The sequence below is a fragment of the Coregonus lavaretus genome, assembly GCF_964263955.1.
Source record: "Coregonus lavaretus genome assembly, contig: HAP1_SCAFFOLD_1494, whole genome shotgun sequence".
In the NCBI taxonomy this organism is placed as follows: domain Eukaryota; kingdom Metazoa; phylum Chordata; class Actinopteri; order Salmoniformes; family Salmonidae; genus Coregonus; species Coregonus lavaretus.
Genome location: NW_028164685.1, coordinates 36,209 through 53,230, shown reverse-complemented (window position 1 = coordinate 53,230; position 17,022 = coordinate 36,209). Strand labels below are relative to the sequence as shown.

Sequence of the window (17,022 nt, the reverse complement as noted above, 5' to 3'; positions counted from 1 at the left end):
CACTGTTTACCAGGGGGCAGGGCTACCGACGTTAAGGCTAATCTAAAGATGGTGCTGGCTAAAGCTAAAACTGGCGAGTGTAGAGAGTATAGAGATATTGTTATCCACGTCGGCACCAACGATGTTAGGATGAAACAGTCAGAGGTCACCAAGTGCAACATAGCTTCAGCGTGTAAATCAGCTAGAAAGATGTGTCGGCATCGAGTAATTGTCTCTGGCCCCCTCCCAGTTAGGGGAAGTGACGAGCTCTACAGCAGAGTCTCAGCACTCAATCGCTGGTTGAAAACTGTTTTCTGCCCCTCCCAAAAGATAACATTTGTGGATAATTGGCCCTCTTTCTGGGACTCACCCACAAACAGGATCAAGCCTGACCTGCTGAGGAGTGACGGACTCCATCCTAGCTGGAGGGGTGCTCTCCTCTTATCTACCAACATAGATAGGGCTCTAACTCCTCTAGCCCCACAGTGAAATAGGGTGCAGGCCAGGCAGCAGGCTGTTAGCCAACCTGCCAGCTTAGTGGAGTCTGCCAATAGCATAGTCAGTGTAGTCAGCTCAGCCATACCCATTGAGACTGTGTCTGTGCCTCGACCTAGGTTGGGCAAAACTAAACATGGTGGTGTTCACCCTAGCAATCTTATTAGGATAAAGACCTCCTCCATTCCTGCCATTATTGAAAGAGATCGTGATACCTCACATCTCAAAATAGGGTTACTTAATGTTAGATCCCTCACTTCAAAGGCAGTCATAGTCAATGAACTAATCACTGATCATAATCTTGATGTGATTGGCCTGACTGAAACATGGCTTAAGCCTGATGAATTTGCTGTGTTAAATGAGGCCTCACCTCCTGGTTACACTAGTGACCATATTCCCCGTGCATCCCGCAAAGGCGGAGGTGTTGCTAACATTTACGATAGCAAATTTCAATTTACAAAAAAAAAAATGACGTTTTCATCTTTCGAGCTTCTAGTCATGAAATCTATGCAGCCTACTCAATCACTTTTTATAGCTACTGTTTACAGGCCTCCTGGGCCATATACAGCGTTCCTCTCTGAGTTTCCTGAATTCCTATCAGACCTTGTAGTCATAGCAGATCATATTCTAATTTTTGGTGATTTTAATATTCACATGGAGAAGTCCACAGACCCACTCCAAAAGTCTTTCGGAGCCATTATCGACTCAGTGGGTTTTGTCCAACATGTCTCTGGACCTACTCACTGCCACAGTCATACTCTGGACCTAGTTTTGTCCCATGGAATAAATGTTGTAGATCTTAATGTTTTTCCACAAAATCCTGGACTATCGGACCACCATTTTATTACGTTTGCAATCGCAACAAATAATCTGCTCAGACCCCAACCAAGGAGCATCAAAAGTCGTGCTATAAATTCTCAGACAACACAAAAATTCATTGATGCCCTTCCAGACTCCTTCTGCCTACCCAAGGACGTCAGAGGACAAAAATCAGTTAACCACTTAACTGAGGAACTCAATTTAACCTTGCGCAATACCCTAGATGCAGTTGCACCCCTAAAAACGAAAAACATTTGTCATAAGAAACTAGCTCCCTGGTATACAGAAAATACCCGAGCTTTGAAGCAAGCTTCCAGGAAATTGGAACGGAAATGGCGCCACACCAAACTGGAAGTCTTCCGACTAGCTTGGAAAGACAGTACCGTGCAGTACCGAAGAGCCCTCACTGCTGCTCGATCATCCTACTTTTCCAAATTAATCGAGGAAAATAAGAACAATCCAAAATTTCTTTTTGATACTGTTGCAAAGCTAACTAAAAAGCAGCATTCCCCAAGAGAGGATGGTTTTCACTTCAGCAGTGATAAATTCATGAACTTCTTTGAGGAAAAGATCATGACCATTAGAAAGCAAATTACGGACTCCTCTTTGAATCTGCGTATTCCTCCAGGGCTTAGCTGTCCTGGATCTGCACAGCTCTGCGAGGGCCTGGGATCGGGAGAGACACTTAAGTGTTTTAGTACTATATCTCTTGACACAATGATGAAAATAATCATGGCCTCTAAACCTTCAAGCTGCATACTGGATCCTATTCCTACTAAACTGCTGAAGGAGCTGCTTCCTGTGCTTGGCCCTCCTATGTTGAACATAATAAACAGCTCTCTATCCACCGGATGTGTACCAAACTCACTAAAAGTGGCAGTGATAAAGCCTCTCTTGAAAAAGCCAAACCTTGACCCGGAAAATATAAAAAACTATCGGCCTATATCGAATCTTCCATTCCTCTCAAAAATTTTAGAAAAAGCTGTTGCGCAGCAACTCACTGCCTTTCTGAAGACAAACAATGTATACGAAATGCTTCAGTCTGGTTTTAGACCCCATCATAGCACTGAGACTGCACTTGTGAAGGTGGTAAATGACCTTTTAATGGCGTCAGACCGAGGCTCTGCATCTGTCCTCGTGCTACTAGACCTTAGTGCTGCCTTTGACACCATCGATCACCACATTCTTTTGGAGAGACTGGAAACCCAAATTGGTCTACACGGACAAGTTCTGGCCTGGTTTAGATCCTACCTGTCGGAAAGATATCAGTTTGTCTCTGTGAATGGTCTGTCCTCCGACAAATCAACTGTACATTTCGGTGTTCCTCAAGGTTCCGTTTTAGGACCACTATTGTTTTCACTATATATTTTACCTCTTGGGGATGTTATTCGAAAACATAATGTTAACTTTCACTGCTATGCGGATGACACACAGCTGTACATTTCAATGAAGCATGGTGAAGCCCCAAAATTGCCCTCGCTAGAAGCCTGTGTTTCAGACATAAGGAAGTGGATGGCTGAAAACTTTTTACTTTTAAACTCGGACAAAACAGAGATGCTTGTTCTAGGTCCCAAGAAACAAAGAGATCTTCTGTTAAATCTGACAATTCATCTTGATGGTTGTAAAGTCGTCTCAAATAAAACTGTGAAGGACCTAGGCGTTACTCTTGACCCTGATCTCTCTTTTGACGAACATATCAAGACTGTTTCAAGGACAGCTTTTTTCCATCTACGTAACATTGCAAAAATCAGAAATTTTCTGTCCAAAAATGATGCAGAAAAATTAATCCATGCATTTGTTACTTCTAGATTAGACTACTGCAATGCTCTATTTTCCGGCTACCCGGATAAAGCACTAAATAAACTTCAGTTAGTGCTAAATACGGCTGCTAGAATCCTGACTAGAACCAAGAAATTTGATCATATTACTCCAGTGCTAGCTTCCCTACACTGGCTTCCTGTTAAGGCAAGGGCTGATTTCAAGGTTTTACTGTTAACCTATAAAGCGTTACATGGGCTTGCTCCTACCTATCTTTCCGAGTTGGTCCTGCCGTACATACCAATACGTACGCTACGGTCACAAGACGCAGGCCTCCTAATTGTCCCTAGAATTTCTAAGCAAACAGCGGGAGGCAGGGCTTTCTCCTATAGATCTCCATTTTTATGGAACAGTCTGCCTACCCATGTGAGAGACGCAGACTCGGTCTCAACCTTTAAGTCTTTACTGAAGACTTATCTCTTCAGTAGGTCATATGATTGAGTGTAGTCTGGCCCAGGAGTGTGAAGGTGAACGGAAAGGCTGGAGCAACGAACAGCCCTTGCTGTCTCTGCCAGGCCGGTTCCCCTCTCCACTGGGGTTCTCTGCCTCTAACCCTGTTGCAGGGGCTGAGTCACTGGCTTGCTGGTGCTCTTTCATGCCGTCCCTGGGAGGGGTGCGTCACTTGAGTGGGTTGAGTTACTGACGTGATCTTCCTGTCTGGGTTGGCGCCCCCCCCTTGGTTTGTGCTGTGGTGGAGACCTCTGTGGGCTATACTCGGCCTTGTCTCAGGATTGTAAGTTGGTGGTTGGGGATATCCCTCTAGTGGTGCGGGGGCTGTGCTTTGGCGGAGTGGGTGGGGTTATATCCTTCCTGTTTGGCCCTGTCCGGGGGTTTCATCGGATAGGGCCACAGTGTCTCCGGACCGCTCCTGTCTCAGCCTCCAGTATTTATGCTGCAGTAGTTTATGTGTCGGGGGGCTGGGGTTAGTTGGTTATACCTGGAGTACTTCTCCTGTCTTATCCAGTGTCCTGTGTGAATTTAAGTATGCTCTCTCTAATTCTCTCGTTCTCTCTTTCTCTCTGAGAACCTGAGCCCTAGGACCATACGTCAGGACTACCGGGCATGATGACACCTTGCTGTCCCCAGTCCGCCTGGCCTTGCTGCTATTCCAGTTTCAACTGTTCTGCCTGCGGCTACGAAACCCCTACCTGTCCCAGACCTGCTGTTTTCAACTCTAAATGATCGGCTATGAAAAGCCAACTGAGAGACCTGAGCCCTAGGACCATACGTCGGGACTACCGGCCGTGGTGACTCCTTGCTGTCCCCAGTCCGCCTGGCCTTGCTGCTATTCCAGTTTAAACTGTTCTGCCTGCGGTTATGGAACCCCTACCTGTCCCAGACCTGCTGTTTTAAACTCTAATGATCGGCTATGAAAAGCCAACTGAGATTTATTCCTGATTATTATTTGACCATGCTTGTCACTTATGAACATTTTTGAACATCTTGGCATGGTTCTGTTATAATCTCCACCCGGCACAGCCAGAAGAGGACTGGCCACCCCTCATAGCCTGGTTCCTCTCTAGGTTTCTTCCTAGGTTTTGCCTTTCTAGGGAGTTTTTCCTAGCCACCGTGCTTCTACACCTGCATTACTAGCTGTTTGGGGTTTTAGGCTGGGTTTCTGTACAGCACTTCGAGATATTAGCTGATGTAAGAAGGGCTATATAAAATAAAATTGATAAAATTGATTGAATACACCTGTCAGCAACGGGTGAGGCTGAAATAGCAGAATCCACTAATTTGAAGGGGTTTCCACATACTGCTGTATATATAGGGTATTTCTTACTGTTGCTTCTCTTCTAAACAACGTTATGAGTGACTGTTGTCCAACGTGATGTCAGGAGATCCATTCCTTTTTGTCAACAGGTTAGAAAGTTTCGAAAGCGGACCGTCTTCCATGATTGAACTGGAGGATTGTGAAGAGCGTGAGGACATCTGTAAGTGCAGAGCATTGTACCTTACTGCTTCCTGTTTGCTTACTGCTTCCTGTTTGCTTTGACTTTTTTAATTAGATTGTTTTCATTTAAAGTGTGTTGGGATTTTAAATGCACTTTAAATAAAGTTTGATTTAATTTAACACATTTAAACTACAGTGCCTTCAGAAAGTATTCAAACCCCTTGACTTATTTTGTTGTGCTACAGCCTGAGTTAAAAATGGATCCAAATTAAATCTCCCCCATCTACACACAGTACCCCGTAATGACAAAGGGAAAACATATTTTTAGAAATGGTTGCTAATTTATTGACAATGAAATACTGAAATGTCTAATTCACATAAGTATTCACACCTCTGAGTCAATACTTTGTAGAAGTACCTTTGGCAGCGATTACAGCTGTGAGTCTTTCTGGGTAAGTCTCTAAGAGCATTCCACACCTGGATTGTACAACGTTTGCCCATTATTCTTTTCAAAATTCTTCAAGCTCTGTCAAGTTAGTTGTTGATCATTGCTAGACAGCCATTTTCAGGTCTTGCCATAGATTTAAGTAGATTTAAGTCAAAACTGTAACTAGGCCACTCAGGAACATTCACTGTCTTCTTGGTAAGCAACTCCAGTGTAGATTTGGCCTTGTGTTTTAGGTTATTGTCCTGTTGAAAGGTGAATTCACCTCCCAGTGTCTGGTGGAAAGCAGACTGAACCAGGTTTTCCTCTAGTTAATTACTTTACCAAATTTTTTGCAGTTTTACTTTAGTGCCTTATTGCAAACCGGATGCATGTTTTAGAATATTTGTATTCTGTACAGGCTTCCTTCTTTTCTTTTCACACTGTCATTTAGGTTAGTATTGTGGAGTAACTACAATGTTGTTGATCCATCCTCAGTTTTCTCCTATCACAGCCATTAAATAGTATTAAGATGGTCTGGTCCATTAAATAGTATTAAGATGGTCTGGTCCATTAAATAGTATTAAGATGGTCTGGTCCATTATAGTATTAAGATGGTCTGGTCTGGTCCATTTAAATAATATTAAGATGGTCTGGTCTGGTCCATTAAATAGTATTAAGATGGTCTGGTCTGGTCCATTAAATAGTATTAAGATGGTCTGGTCTGGTCCATTAAATAGTATTAAGATGGTCTGGTCTGGTCCATTAAATAGTATTAAGATGGTCTGGTCTGGTCAATTAAATAGTATTAAGATGGTCTGGTCAATTAAATAGTATTAAGATGGTCTGGTCCATTAAATAGTATTAAGATGGTCTGGTCTGGTCAATTAAATAGTATTAAGATGGTCTGGTCTGGTCAATTAAATAGTATTAAGATGGTCTGGTCAATTAAATAGTATTAAGATGGTCTGGTCTGGTCAATTAAATAGTATTAAGATGGTCTGGTCTGGTCAATTAAATAGTATTAAGATGGTCTGGTTTGGTCAATTAAATAGTATTAAGATGGTCTGGTCTGGTCAATTAAATAGTATTAAGATGGTCTGGTCTGGTCCATTCAACTCTAACTGTTTTAGTCACCATGGCCTCATGGTGAAATCCCTGACCGGTACAGAGATGAGGTAGTCATTCAAAAATCATGTTAACACTATTATTGCACACAGAGTGAGTCCACGCAACTTATGTGACTCGTTAAGCAAATTGTTACTCCTGAACTTATTTAGGCTTGCCATAACAAAGGGGTTGAATACTTATTGACTCAAGACATTTCAGCTTTTCATCTATTTGTAAAAAAATTTTAAACATAATTCCACTTTGACATTATGGGTTATTGTGTGTAGGCCAGTGACAAAAAAAATCTCTATTGAATCCATTTTAAAATCAGGCTGTAACAACTAAATGTGGAAAACGTCAAGGAGTGTGAATACTGTCTGAAGGAGTGTGAATACTGTCTGAAGGAGTGTGAATACTTTCTGAAGGAGTGTGAATACTTTCTGAAGGAGTGTGAATACTTTTTGAAGGAGTGTGAATACTTTCTGAAGGAGTGTGAATACTGTCTGAAGGAGTGTGAATACTGTCTGAAGGAGTGTGAATACTGTCTGAAGGAGTGTGAATACTGTCTGAAGGAGTGTGAATACTGTCTGAAGGAGTGTGAATACTGTCTGAAGGAGTGTGAATACTGTCTGAAGGAGTGTGAATACTGTCTGAAGGAGTGTGAATACTGTCTGAAGGAGTGTGAATACTGTCTGAAGGAGTGTGAATACTGTCTGAAGGAGTGTGAATACTGTCTGAAGGAGTGTGAATACTTTCTGAAGGAGTGTGAATACTTTCTGAAGTACTGTCTGAAGGAGTGTGAATACTTTCTGAAGGAGTGTGAATACTTTCTGAAGGAGTGTGAAAACTGTCTGAAGGAGTGTGAACTTTCTGAAGGAGTGTGAATACTGTCTGAAGGAGTGTGAATACTGTCTGAAGGAGTGTGAATACTGTCTGAAGGAGTGTGAATACTGTCTGAAGGAGTGTGAATACTGTCTGAAGGAGTGTGAATACTGTCTGAAGGAGTGTGAATACTGTCTGAAGGAGTGTGAATACTGTCTGAAGGAGTGTGAATACTTTCTGAAGGAGTGTGAATACTTTCTGAAGGAGTGTGAATACTGTCTGAAGTACTGTCTGAAGGAGTGTGAATACTTTCTGAAGGAGTGTGAATACTTTCTGAAGGAGTGTGAAAACTGTCTGAAGGAGTGTGAAAACTGTCTGAAGGAGTGTGAAAACTGTCTGAAGGAGTGTGAAAACTGTCTGAAGGAGTGTGAAAACTGTCTGAAGGAGTGTGAAAACTGTCTGAAGGAGTGTGAAAACTGTCTGAAGGAGTGTGAAAACTGTCTGAAGGAGTGTGAATACTGTCTGAAGGAGTGTGAATACTGTCTGAAGGAGTGTGAATACTGTCTGAAGGAGTGTGAATACTGTCTGAAGGAGTGTGAATACTGTCTGAAGGAGTGTGAATACTGTCTGAAGGAGTGTGAATACTGTCTGAAGGAGTGTGAATACTGTCTGAAGGAGTGTGAATACTTTATGAAGGAGTGTGAATACTTTCTGAAGGAGTGTGAATACTGTCTGAAGGAGTGTGAATACTGTCTGAAGGAGTGTGAAAACTGTCTGAAGGAGTGTGAAAACTGTCTGAAGGAGTGTGAAAACTGTCTGAAGGAGTGTGAAAACTGTCTGAAGGAGTGTGAATACTGTCTGAAGGAGTGTGAATACTGTCTGAAGGAGTGTACTAACCCTTTCTGAAGGACTGTAGTTAGAAACATTGGACCGATCTGGTTCCAAGATGAATGTAGAGCCAACCCAGAAACGTTACAATCCTTTATTTATATAATACTATCTTGTTATTCCTCTGACCTCTAAACCTGACCTCTAAACCTGACCTCTAACCCTGACCTCTAACCCTGACCTCTCCATGACAGGGCTCCCGTCATCCAGAGTGGCGCCCCATCTGTCTGTCCATCCGTCTGTCCATCCGTCTGTCCATCCGTCTGTCCCTCCTGGTATCGTGCTGTCAGATCCTGAGGCTGTGACTGTGGCTGTTTGTGCTCCTCCTCTTAGAGCCATCACACTGCAGCTGGAGGACAAGGCCAACCTCGCCGACTGGCTGGCTCTGCTCTGGCCTGCCACCGGGAAACGTACGTACAAACAGACAGAGATGGGGCAATAGGTCAACAATAGTGTAATGTTGTGTTGTGTTGTTGTCGTCAGAGGGAGGCCAGATCAGCCCAGATCATTTCCAGTGGTTCTCGTACCGAGACAGAGCTCTGGGTTACAAGATGGACCTGCTGGCTGAAACCTTCTCTAATGGAAAGATCCTGCTGGGCTCCTACATGAAGAAACCTCTGCTGGTGGACCACAGCGCTACCACTGTGAGTAACCTTTAACCCCTAACCCTCTGCTGGTGGACCACAGCGCTACCACTGTGAGTAACCTTTAACCCCTAACCCTCTGCTGGTGGACCACAGCGCTACCACTGTGAGTAACCTTTAACCCCTAACCCTCTGCTGGTGGACCACAGCGCTACCACTGTGAGTAACCTTTAACCCCTAACCCTCTGCTGGTGGACCACAGCGCTACCACTGTGAGTAACCTTTAACCCCTAACCCTCTGCTGGTGGACCACAGCGCTACCACTGTGAGTAACCTTTAACCCCTAACCCTCTGCTGGTGGACCACAGCGCTACCACTGTGAGTAACCTTTAACCCCTAACCCTCTGCTGGTGGACCACAGCGCTACCACTGTGAGTAACCTTTAACCCCTAACCCTCTGCTGGTGGACCACAGCGCTACCACTGTGAGTAACCCTGACCTCTAACCTTTAGGTGCGCTACATGACCAAAAGTATGTGGACACCTGCTCATCTAACATCTTATTCCTAAATCATGGGCATTAATATGGAGTTGGTCCCCCCTTTGCTGCTATAACAGCCTCCACTCTTCTGGGAAGGCTTTCCACTAGATGTTGGAACATTGCTGCGGGGACTTGCTTCCATTCAGCCACAAGAGCATTGGTGAGGTCGGGCACTGATGTTGGGCGATTAGGCCTGGCTTGCAGTCGGTGTTCCAATTCATCCCAAAGGTGTTCGATGGGGTTGAGGTCAGGGCTCTGTGCAGGCCAGTCAAGTTCTTCTACACCGATCTCGACAAACCTTTTCTGTATGGACCTCGCTTTGTGCACAGGGGCATTGTGATGCAGAAACAGGAAAGGGCCTTCCCCAAACTGATGCCACAAAGTTGGAAGCACAGAATCGTCTAGAATGTCATTGTATGCTGTAGCGTTAAGATTTCCCTTCACTGGAACTAAGGGGCCTAGCCTGAACCACGAAAAACAGCCCCAGACCATTATTCCTCCTCCACCAAACTTTACAGTTGGCACTGCATTCGGGCAGGTAGCGTTCTCCTGGCGTCCGCCAAACCCAGATTTGTCCGTCGGACAACCAGATGGTGAAATGTGATTCATCACTCCACAGAATGTGTTTCCACTGCTTCAGAGTCCAATGGTGGCGAGCTTTACACCACTCCAGCTGGCGCTTGGCATTGCGAATGGTGACCTTACGCTTGTGTGCGGCTGCTCGGCCATGGAAACCCATTTCATGAAGACTCCCGACGAACAGTTCTTGTTCTGACGTTGCTTCCGGAGGCAGTTTGGAACTCGGTAGTGAGTGATGCAACCGAGGACAGACCATTTTTACGCGCTATGTGCTTCAGCACTCGTGTTCCCGTTCTGTGAGCTTGTGTGGCCTACCACCTTGCGGCTGAGCCGTTGTTGCTCCTAGACGTTTCCACTTCATAATAACAGCGCTTACAGTTGACCGGGGCAGCTCTAGCAGGGCAGAAATTTGACGAACTGACGTGTTGGAAAGGTGGCATCCTATGACGGTGCCACGTTGAAAGTCGCTGAGCTCTTCAGTAAGGCCATTCTACTGCCAATGGTTGTCTATGGAGATTGTGTGGCTGTGTGCTCGATTTTATACACCTGTCAGCAACAGGTGTGGCTGAAATAGCCGAATCCACTAATTTGAAGGGCTGTCAACATACACTATATATACAAAAGTATCTATCTGTACCCATTTCTGATGAGTGTGTCCACATACTGCTGTATATATAGTGTTTATCATATCAGAATGAGAATATCAGTTCAGAGTGTTGTCAGATACGTCATATCAGAATGAGTGTAGGGCTGGGCAATATATCGAATGAATGTTTTAGAGCGATGTTCCAAATGCCTATCACTCCACAGACACCAAGCCCCTCCTCCTTATCACTCCACAGACACCAAGCCCCTCCTCCTTAACACTCCACAGACACCAAGCCCCTCCTCCTTATCACTCCACAGACACCAAGCCCCTCCTCCTTATCACTCCACAGACACCAAGCCCCTCCTCCTTAACACTCCACAGACACCAAGCCCCTCCTCCTTAACACTCCACAGACACCAAGCCCCTCCTCCTTAACACTCCACAGACACCAAGCCCCTCCTCCTTAATACTCCACAGACACCAAGCCCCTCCTCCTTAAAACTCCACAGACACCAAGCCCCTCCTCCTTAACACTCCACAGACACCAAGCCCCTCCTCTTTAACACTCCACAGACACCAAGCCCCTCCTCCTTAACACTCCACAGACACCAAGCCCCTCCTCCTTAACACTCCACAGACACCAAGCCCCTCCTCCTTAACACTCCACAGACACCAAGCCCCTCCTCCTTAACACTCCACAGACACCAAGCCCCTCCTGCAGAGAACACAACGCCACCAGGAGAGTCTCAGACTGGCTGATATCATCGCCTCAGACCAACACCGCCTCTATGAGGTCTGTACTGTAGTCTAGAAATTATATTTCTATGGTCTGCGCTGGAGTCTGACCTGGGCTGAGGGCATCTCAATTCAGTCTACAGTGGCTTCATCCTCTCCCCTCTCTGTCTCCTTTCCTTTGTCTGCCACCATCTGCTTCTCAAGTCTACTGTGACTTCAAGGAAACACTATTGAGATTCACCTAATAGTCTAGTGTGGCTTCCTCTCTTCCACGTCATCTGACACCTGTCCAGTTCTTTCACATCAGTGCTGATGAAGCGTTATAGCTCAATACAATATCAACACCATCTCACAGCGTTATAGCTCAATACAATACCATCTCACAGCATTATAGCTCAATACAATATCAACACCATCTCACAGCATTATAGCTCAATACAATATCAACACCATCTCACAGCATTATAGCTCAATACAATATCAACACCATCTCACAGCGTTATAGCTCAATACAATACAACACCATCTCACAGCATTATAGCTCAATACAATATCAACACCATCTCACAGCATTATAGCTCAATACAATATCAACACCATCTCACAGCATTATAGCTCAATACAATATCAACACCATCTCACAGCATTATAGCTCAATACAATATCAACACCATCTCACAGCATTATAGCTCAATACAATATCAACACCATCTCACAGCGTTATAGCTCAATACAACACCATCTCACAGCATTATAGCTCAATACAACACCATCTCACAGCATTATAGCTCAATACAACACCATCTCACAGCATTATAGCTCAATACAACACCATCTCACAGCATTATAGCTCAATACAACACCATCTCACAGCATTATAGCTCAATACAACACCATCTCACAGCATTATAGCTCAATACAATATCAACACCATCTCACAGCATTATAGCTCAATACAATATCAACACCATCTCACAGCATTATAGCTCAATACAATATCAACACCATCTCACAGCATTATAGCTCAATACAACACCATCTCACAGCATTATAGCTCAATACAACACCATCTCACAGCATTATAGCTCAATACAACACCATCTCACAGCATTATAGCTCAATACAACACCATCTCACAGCATTATAGCTCAATACAACACCATCTCACAGCATTATAGCTCAATACAACACCATCTCACAGCATTATAGCTCAATACAACACCATCTCACAGCATTATAGCTCAATACAATATCAACACCATCTCACAGCATTATAGCTCAATACAACACCATCTCACAGCATTATAGCTCAATACAACACCATCTCACAGCATTATAGCTCAATACAACACCATCTCACAGCATTATAGCTCAATACAATATCAACACCATCTCACAGCATTATAGCTCAATACAATATCAACACCATCTCACAGCGTTATAGCTCAATACAATATCAACACCATCTCACAGCGTTATAGCTCAATACAATATCAACACCATCTCACAGCATTATAGCTCAATACAATATCAACACCATCTCACAGCATTATAGCTCAATACAACACCATCTCACAGCATTATAGCTCAATACAACACCATCTCACAGCATTATAGCTCAATACAATATCAACACCATCTCACAGCATTATAGCTCAATACAATATCAACACCATCTCACAGCATTATAGCTCAATACAACACCATCTCACAGCATTATAGCTCAATACAATATCAACACCATCTCACAGCATTATAGCTCAATACAATATCAACACCATCTCACAGCATTATAGCTCAATACAACACCATCTCACAGCATTATAGCTCAATACAACACCATCTCACAGCATTATAGCTCAATACAATATCAACACCATCTCACAGCATTATAGCTCAATACAATATCAACACCATCTCACAGCATTATAGCTCAATACAATATCAACACCATCTCACAGCATTATAGCTCAATACAACACCATCTCACAGCATTATAGCTCAATACAACACCATCTCACAGCATTATAGCTCAATACAATATCAACACCATCTCACAGCATTATAGCTCAATACAATATCAACACCATCTCACAGCATTATAGCTCAATACAACACCATCTCACAGCATTATAGCTCAATACAATATCAACACCATCTCACAGCATTATAGCTCAATACAATATCAACACCATCTCACAGCATTATAGCTCAATACAACACCATCTCACAGCATTATAGCTCAATACAACACCATCTCACAGCATTATAGCTCAATACAATATCAACACCATCTCACAGCATTATAGCTCAATACAATATCAACACCATCTCACAGCATTATAGCTCAATACAATATCAACACCATCTCACAGCATTATAGCTCAATACAATATCAACACCATCTCACAGCATTATAGCTCAATACAACACCATCTCACAGCATTATAGCTCAATACAACACCATCTCACAGCATTATAGCTCAATACAACACCATCTCACAGCATTATAGCTCAATACAACACCATCTCACAGCATTATAGCTCAATACAACACCATCTCACAGCATTATAGCTCAATACAACACCATCTCACAGCATTATAGCTCAATACAACACCATCTCACAGCATTATAGCTCAATACAATATCAACACCATCTCACAGCATTATAGCTCAATACAACACCATCTCACAGCATTATAGCTCAATACAACACCATCTCACAGCATTATAGCTCAATACAACACCATCTCACAGCATTATAGCTCAATACAATATCAACACCATCTCACAGCATTATAGCTCAATACAATATCAACACCATCTCACAGCGTTATAGCTCAATACAATATCAACACCATCTCACAGCGTTATAGCTCAATACAATATCAACACCATCTCACAGCATTATAGCTCAATACAATATCAACACCATCTCACAGCATTATAGCTCAATACAACACCATCTCACAGCATTATAGCTCAATACAACACCATCTCACAGCATTATAGCTCAATACAATATCAACACCATCTCACAGCATTATAGCTCAATACAACACCATCTCACAGCATTATAGCTCAATACAATATCAACACCATCTCACAGCATTATAGCTCAATACAATATCAACACCATCTCACAGCATTATAGCTCAATACAACACCATCTCACAGCGTTATAGCTCAATACAATATCAACACCATCTCACAGCATTATAGCTCAATACAACACCATCTCACAGCGTTATAGCTCAATACAATATCAACACCATCTCACAGCATTATAGCTCAATACAATATCAACACCATCTCACAGCATTATAGCTCAATACAATACAACACCATCTCACAGCATTATAGCTCAATACAATATCAACACCATCTCACAGCATTATAGCTCAATACAATATCAACACCATCTCACAGCGTTATAGCTCAATACAATATCAACACCATCTCACAGCGTTATAGCTCAATACAATATCAACACCATCTCACAGCATTATAGCTCAATACAATATCAACACCATCTCACAGCATTATAGCTCAATACAACACCATCTCACAGCATTATAGCTCAATACAATATCAACACCATCTCACAGCGTTATAGCTCAATACAATATCAACACCATCTCACAGCGTTATAGCTCAATACAATATCAACACCATCTCACAGCGTTATAGCTCAATACAATATCAACACCATCTCACAGCATTATAGCTCAATACAATATCAACACCATCTCACAGCATTATAGCTCAATACAACACCATCTCACAGCATTATAGCTCAATACAATATCAACACCATCTCACAGCGTTATAGCTCAATACAACACCATCTCACAGCATTATAGCTCAATACAATATCAACACCATCTCACAGCATTATAGCTCAATACAACACCATCTCACAGCGTTATAGCTCAATACAATATCAACACCATCTCACAGCATTATAGCTCAATACAATATCAACACCATCTCACAGCATTATAGCTCAATACAACACCATCTCACAGCATCTCTCCCTGTCACTGTATTGCTGTCTCCTCTTCCACTCTTCTACTTTCCCATCCTCTTCTTTTTGCTAACTATGTTCTGTCTCTTCTCTCTCTCTGTCTCAGGTGTTCTCCAAAGATGTGCTGAGGAAGTTCCTTCAGAAGATGAGGGAGTCGTCTCTTCTCTTATTGGATAAGAGTCTGGACCCGCTGGGGTACGAGATCCAACCATAAATACACCCCACCTGGACATTTGTTTTCTTTTCTTTTTTGTGTTCTTTTAATTTTTTTTGCCAAATTTTATGTAATGGAGTGAATGATTTTCTGCATTTTCGTATACAATAAAAGTGACTTGACTGAAATATTGTTTGTCTTTGGGCCGTGCACAGGCTGGATGCAAATCCGTATCTGAATCTAGAAGAGTATAAGGAAGGTTTGAGAGACCTTGTATATGTCTAGAATAAATAGTTTAGGTTATCGCCTTCAACTTTCCAAAGTCTCCACGGGGATGCGCTGTAGGGCACTGACGTGGCTAGTTCTCTTCGCAGAAAAAACGGAAGTAAAGGTCACTTCATCTGACGTCACTACTCCCGTTAAGTTGCAGCCAGGCTCTTTTTTTTTCCCTATATGATCAACATGCGATGGGAAAAGTATGAAAGCGTTGCACAACTGGCAGAGGGTAGACATTTTTACTTGAATTTGTTGGTTTACATTAGCAAGCTAGCTTCATACTATACAGTACTACTGAACCCTATAGGTAGATTTTACAGGACGGTTATCAAGAGGACCATGGCTAACCGACTTTCACACCTTTTCTCGAACAGCCGCCTCGTCATTGGATTATTGGCCAATTTGCTGTCGTCGATATGCATCGTTCTCATCAACAAATGGATCTATGTTCACTATGGCTTCCCAAACATGACTAACGCTGATCCATTTCGTGGTGACATGGCTTGGACTATGGGTATGCCAGAAGATGGACATATTTGCCACCAAAATTATCTGGCTCGCTCTCAGCTTCTGTGGCTTTCACCAATATGTCCTTACAAAACAACACCATTGGCACTTACCAGCTGGCCAAAGCGATGACAACTCCTGTGATCATTGTCATACAGACTGTGTTACAAGAAGACATTCTCCACCAAGATCAAATTGACTTTGGTATGTAGTGGTTACAATGTACCAATGCTGCTGCCTGCTACAATGTAGCTAGCATTCCATACAGAATGGTCAGATTGGCATTTATTGAGATGACTTTTTTTTGTTTAAAAATTAAATACTTTAATTGTACAAACATATACCGAAGTTGAATTATACATTCAAAATGAACATTTAGCAAAGTACATAATCAAGCACACAGGTTTAAGAAAACAAACTTTTACAAACATCACAGAGGTCTTATATACATAAAATTAGACATATGTATGTTTCAAAGGTAGCAGTGAGTTTCCGGTCATGTTTGTTTTTAACCAATCTTAATGATTGCAAAAAAATATCAAGCTGTCTTTCAAAAATAAATAAGGGGGTAGCCTTCAAAAATCTGTATTTGTGTATGAAGAATTTGGTTAATACAAATACATTTTTGACCATCTTGGAATAAACCAAATTTGACGACCTATGTGAAATTGGCAATAATAATATAATTTGAAAATAATAAATCATAACCACCCAGAAATTGGTAATATGATCACAACTAAATAAATTATGTTCCGTAGTTCCAATGTCATTCCCACAAAA

At 42.5% G+C, this 17,022-nt stretch overlaps 1 protein-coding gene and 1 pseudogene across 2 annotated transcripts in view; both read left to right on the top strand.

Moving 5' to 3' along the window:
- LOC311116766 (uncharacterized protein) overlaps positions 1-9,367 on the top strand; it is a 40,622-nt gene extending 31,255 nt beyond the window's left edge. The window contains exons 7-9 of the mRNA XM_084191808.1: positions 4,975-5,045; positions 8,444-8,659; positions 8,733-9,367. Coding sequence (XP_084047934.1) covers positions 4,975-5,045; positions 8,444-8,659; positions 8,733-8,908 — 463 coding nt within the window. The 3' untranslated portion in view covers positions 8,909-9,367. The remainder of the gene's footprint in view (positions 1-4,974; positions 5,046-8,443; positions 8,660-8,732) is intronic.
- Positions 9,368-15,923: 6,556 nt separating this feature from the next.
- LOC311116770 (solute carrier family 35 member E3-like) overlaps positions 15,924-17,022 on the top strand; it is a 31,233-nt pseudogene continuing 30,134 nt past the window's right edge. Inside the window, exon 1 of the transcript in view lies at positions 15,924-16,446. The product of the transcript in view is annotated as a solute carrier family 35 member E3-like (transcript). The remainder of the gene's footprint in view (positions 16,447-17,022) is intronic.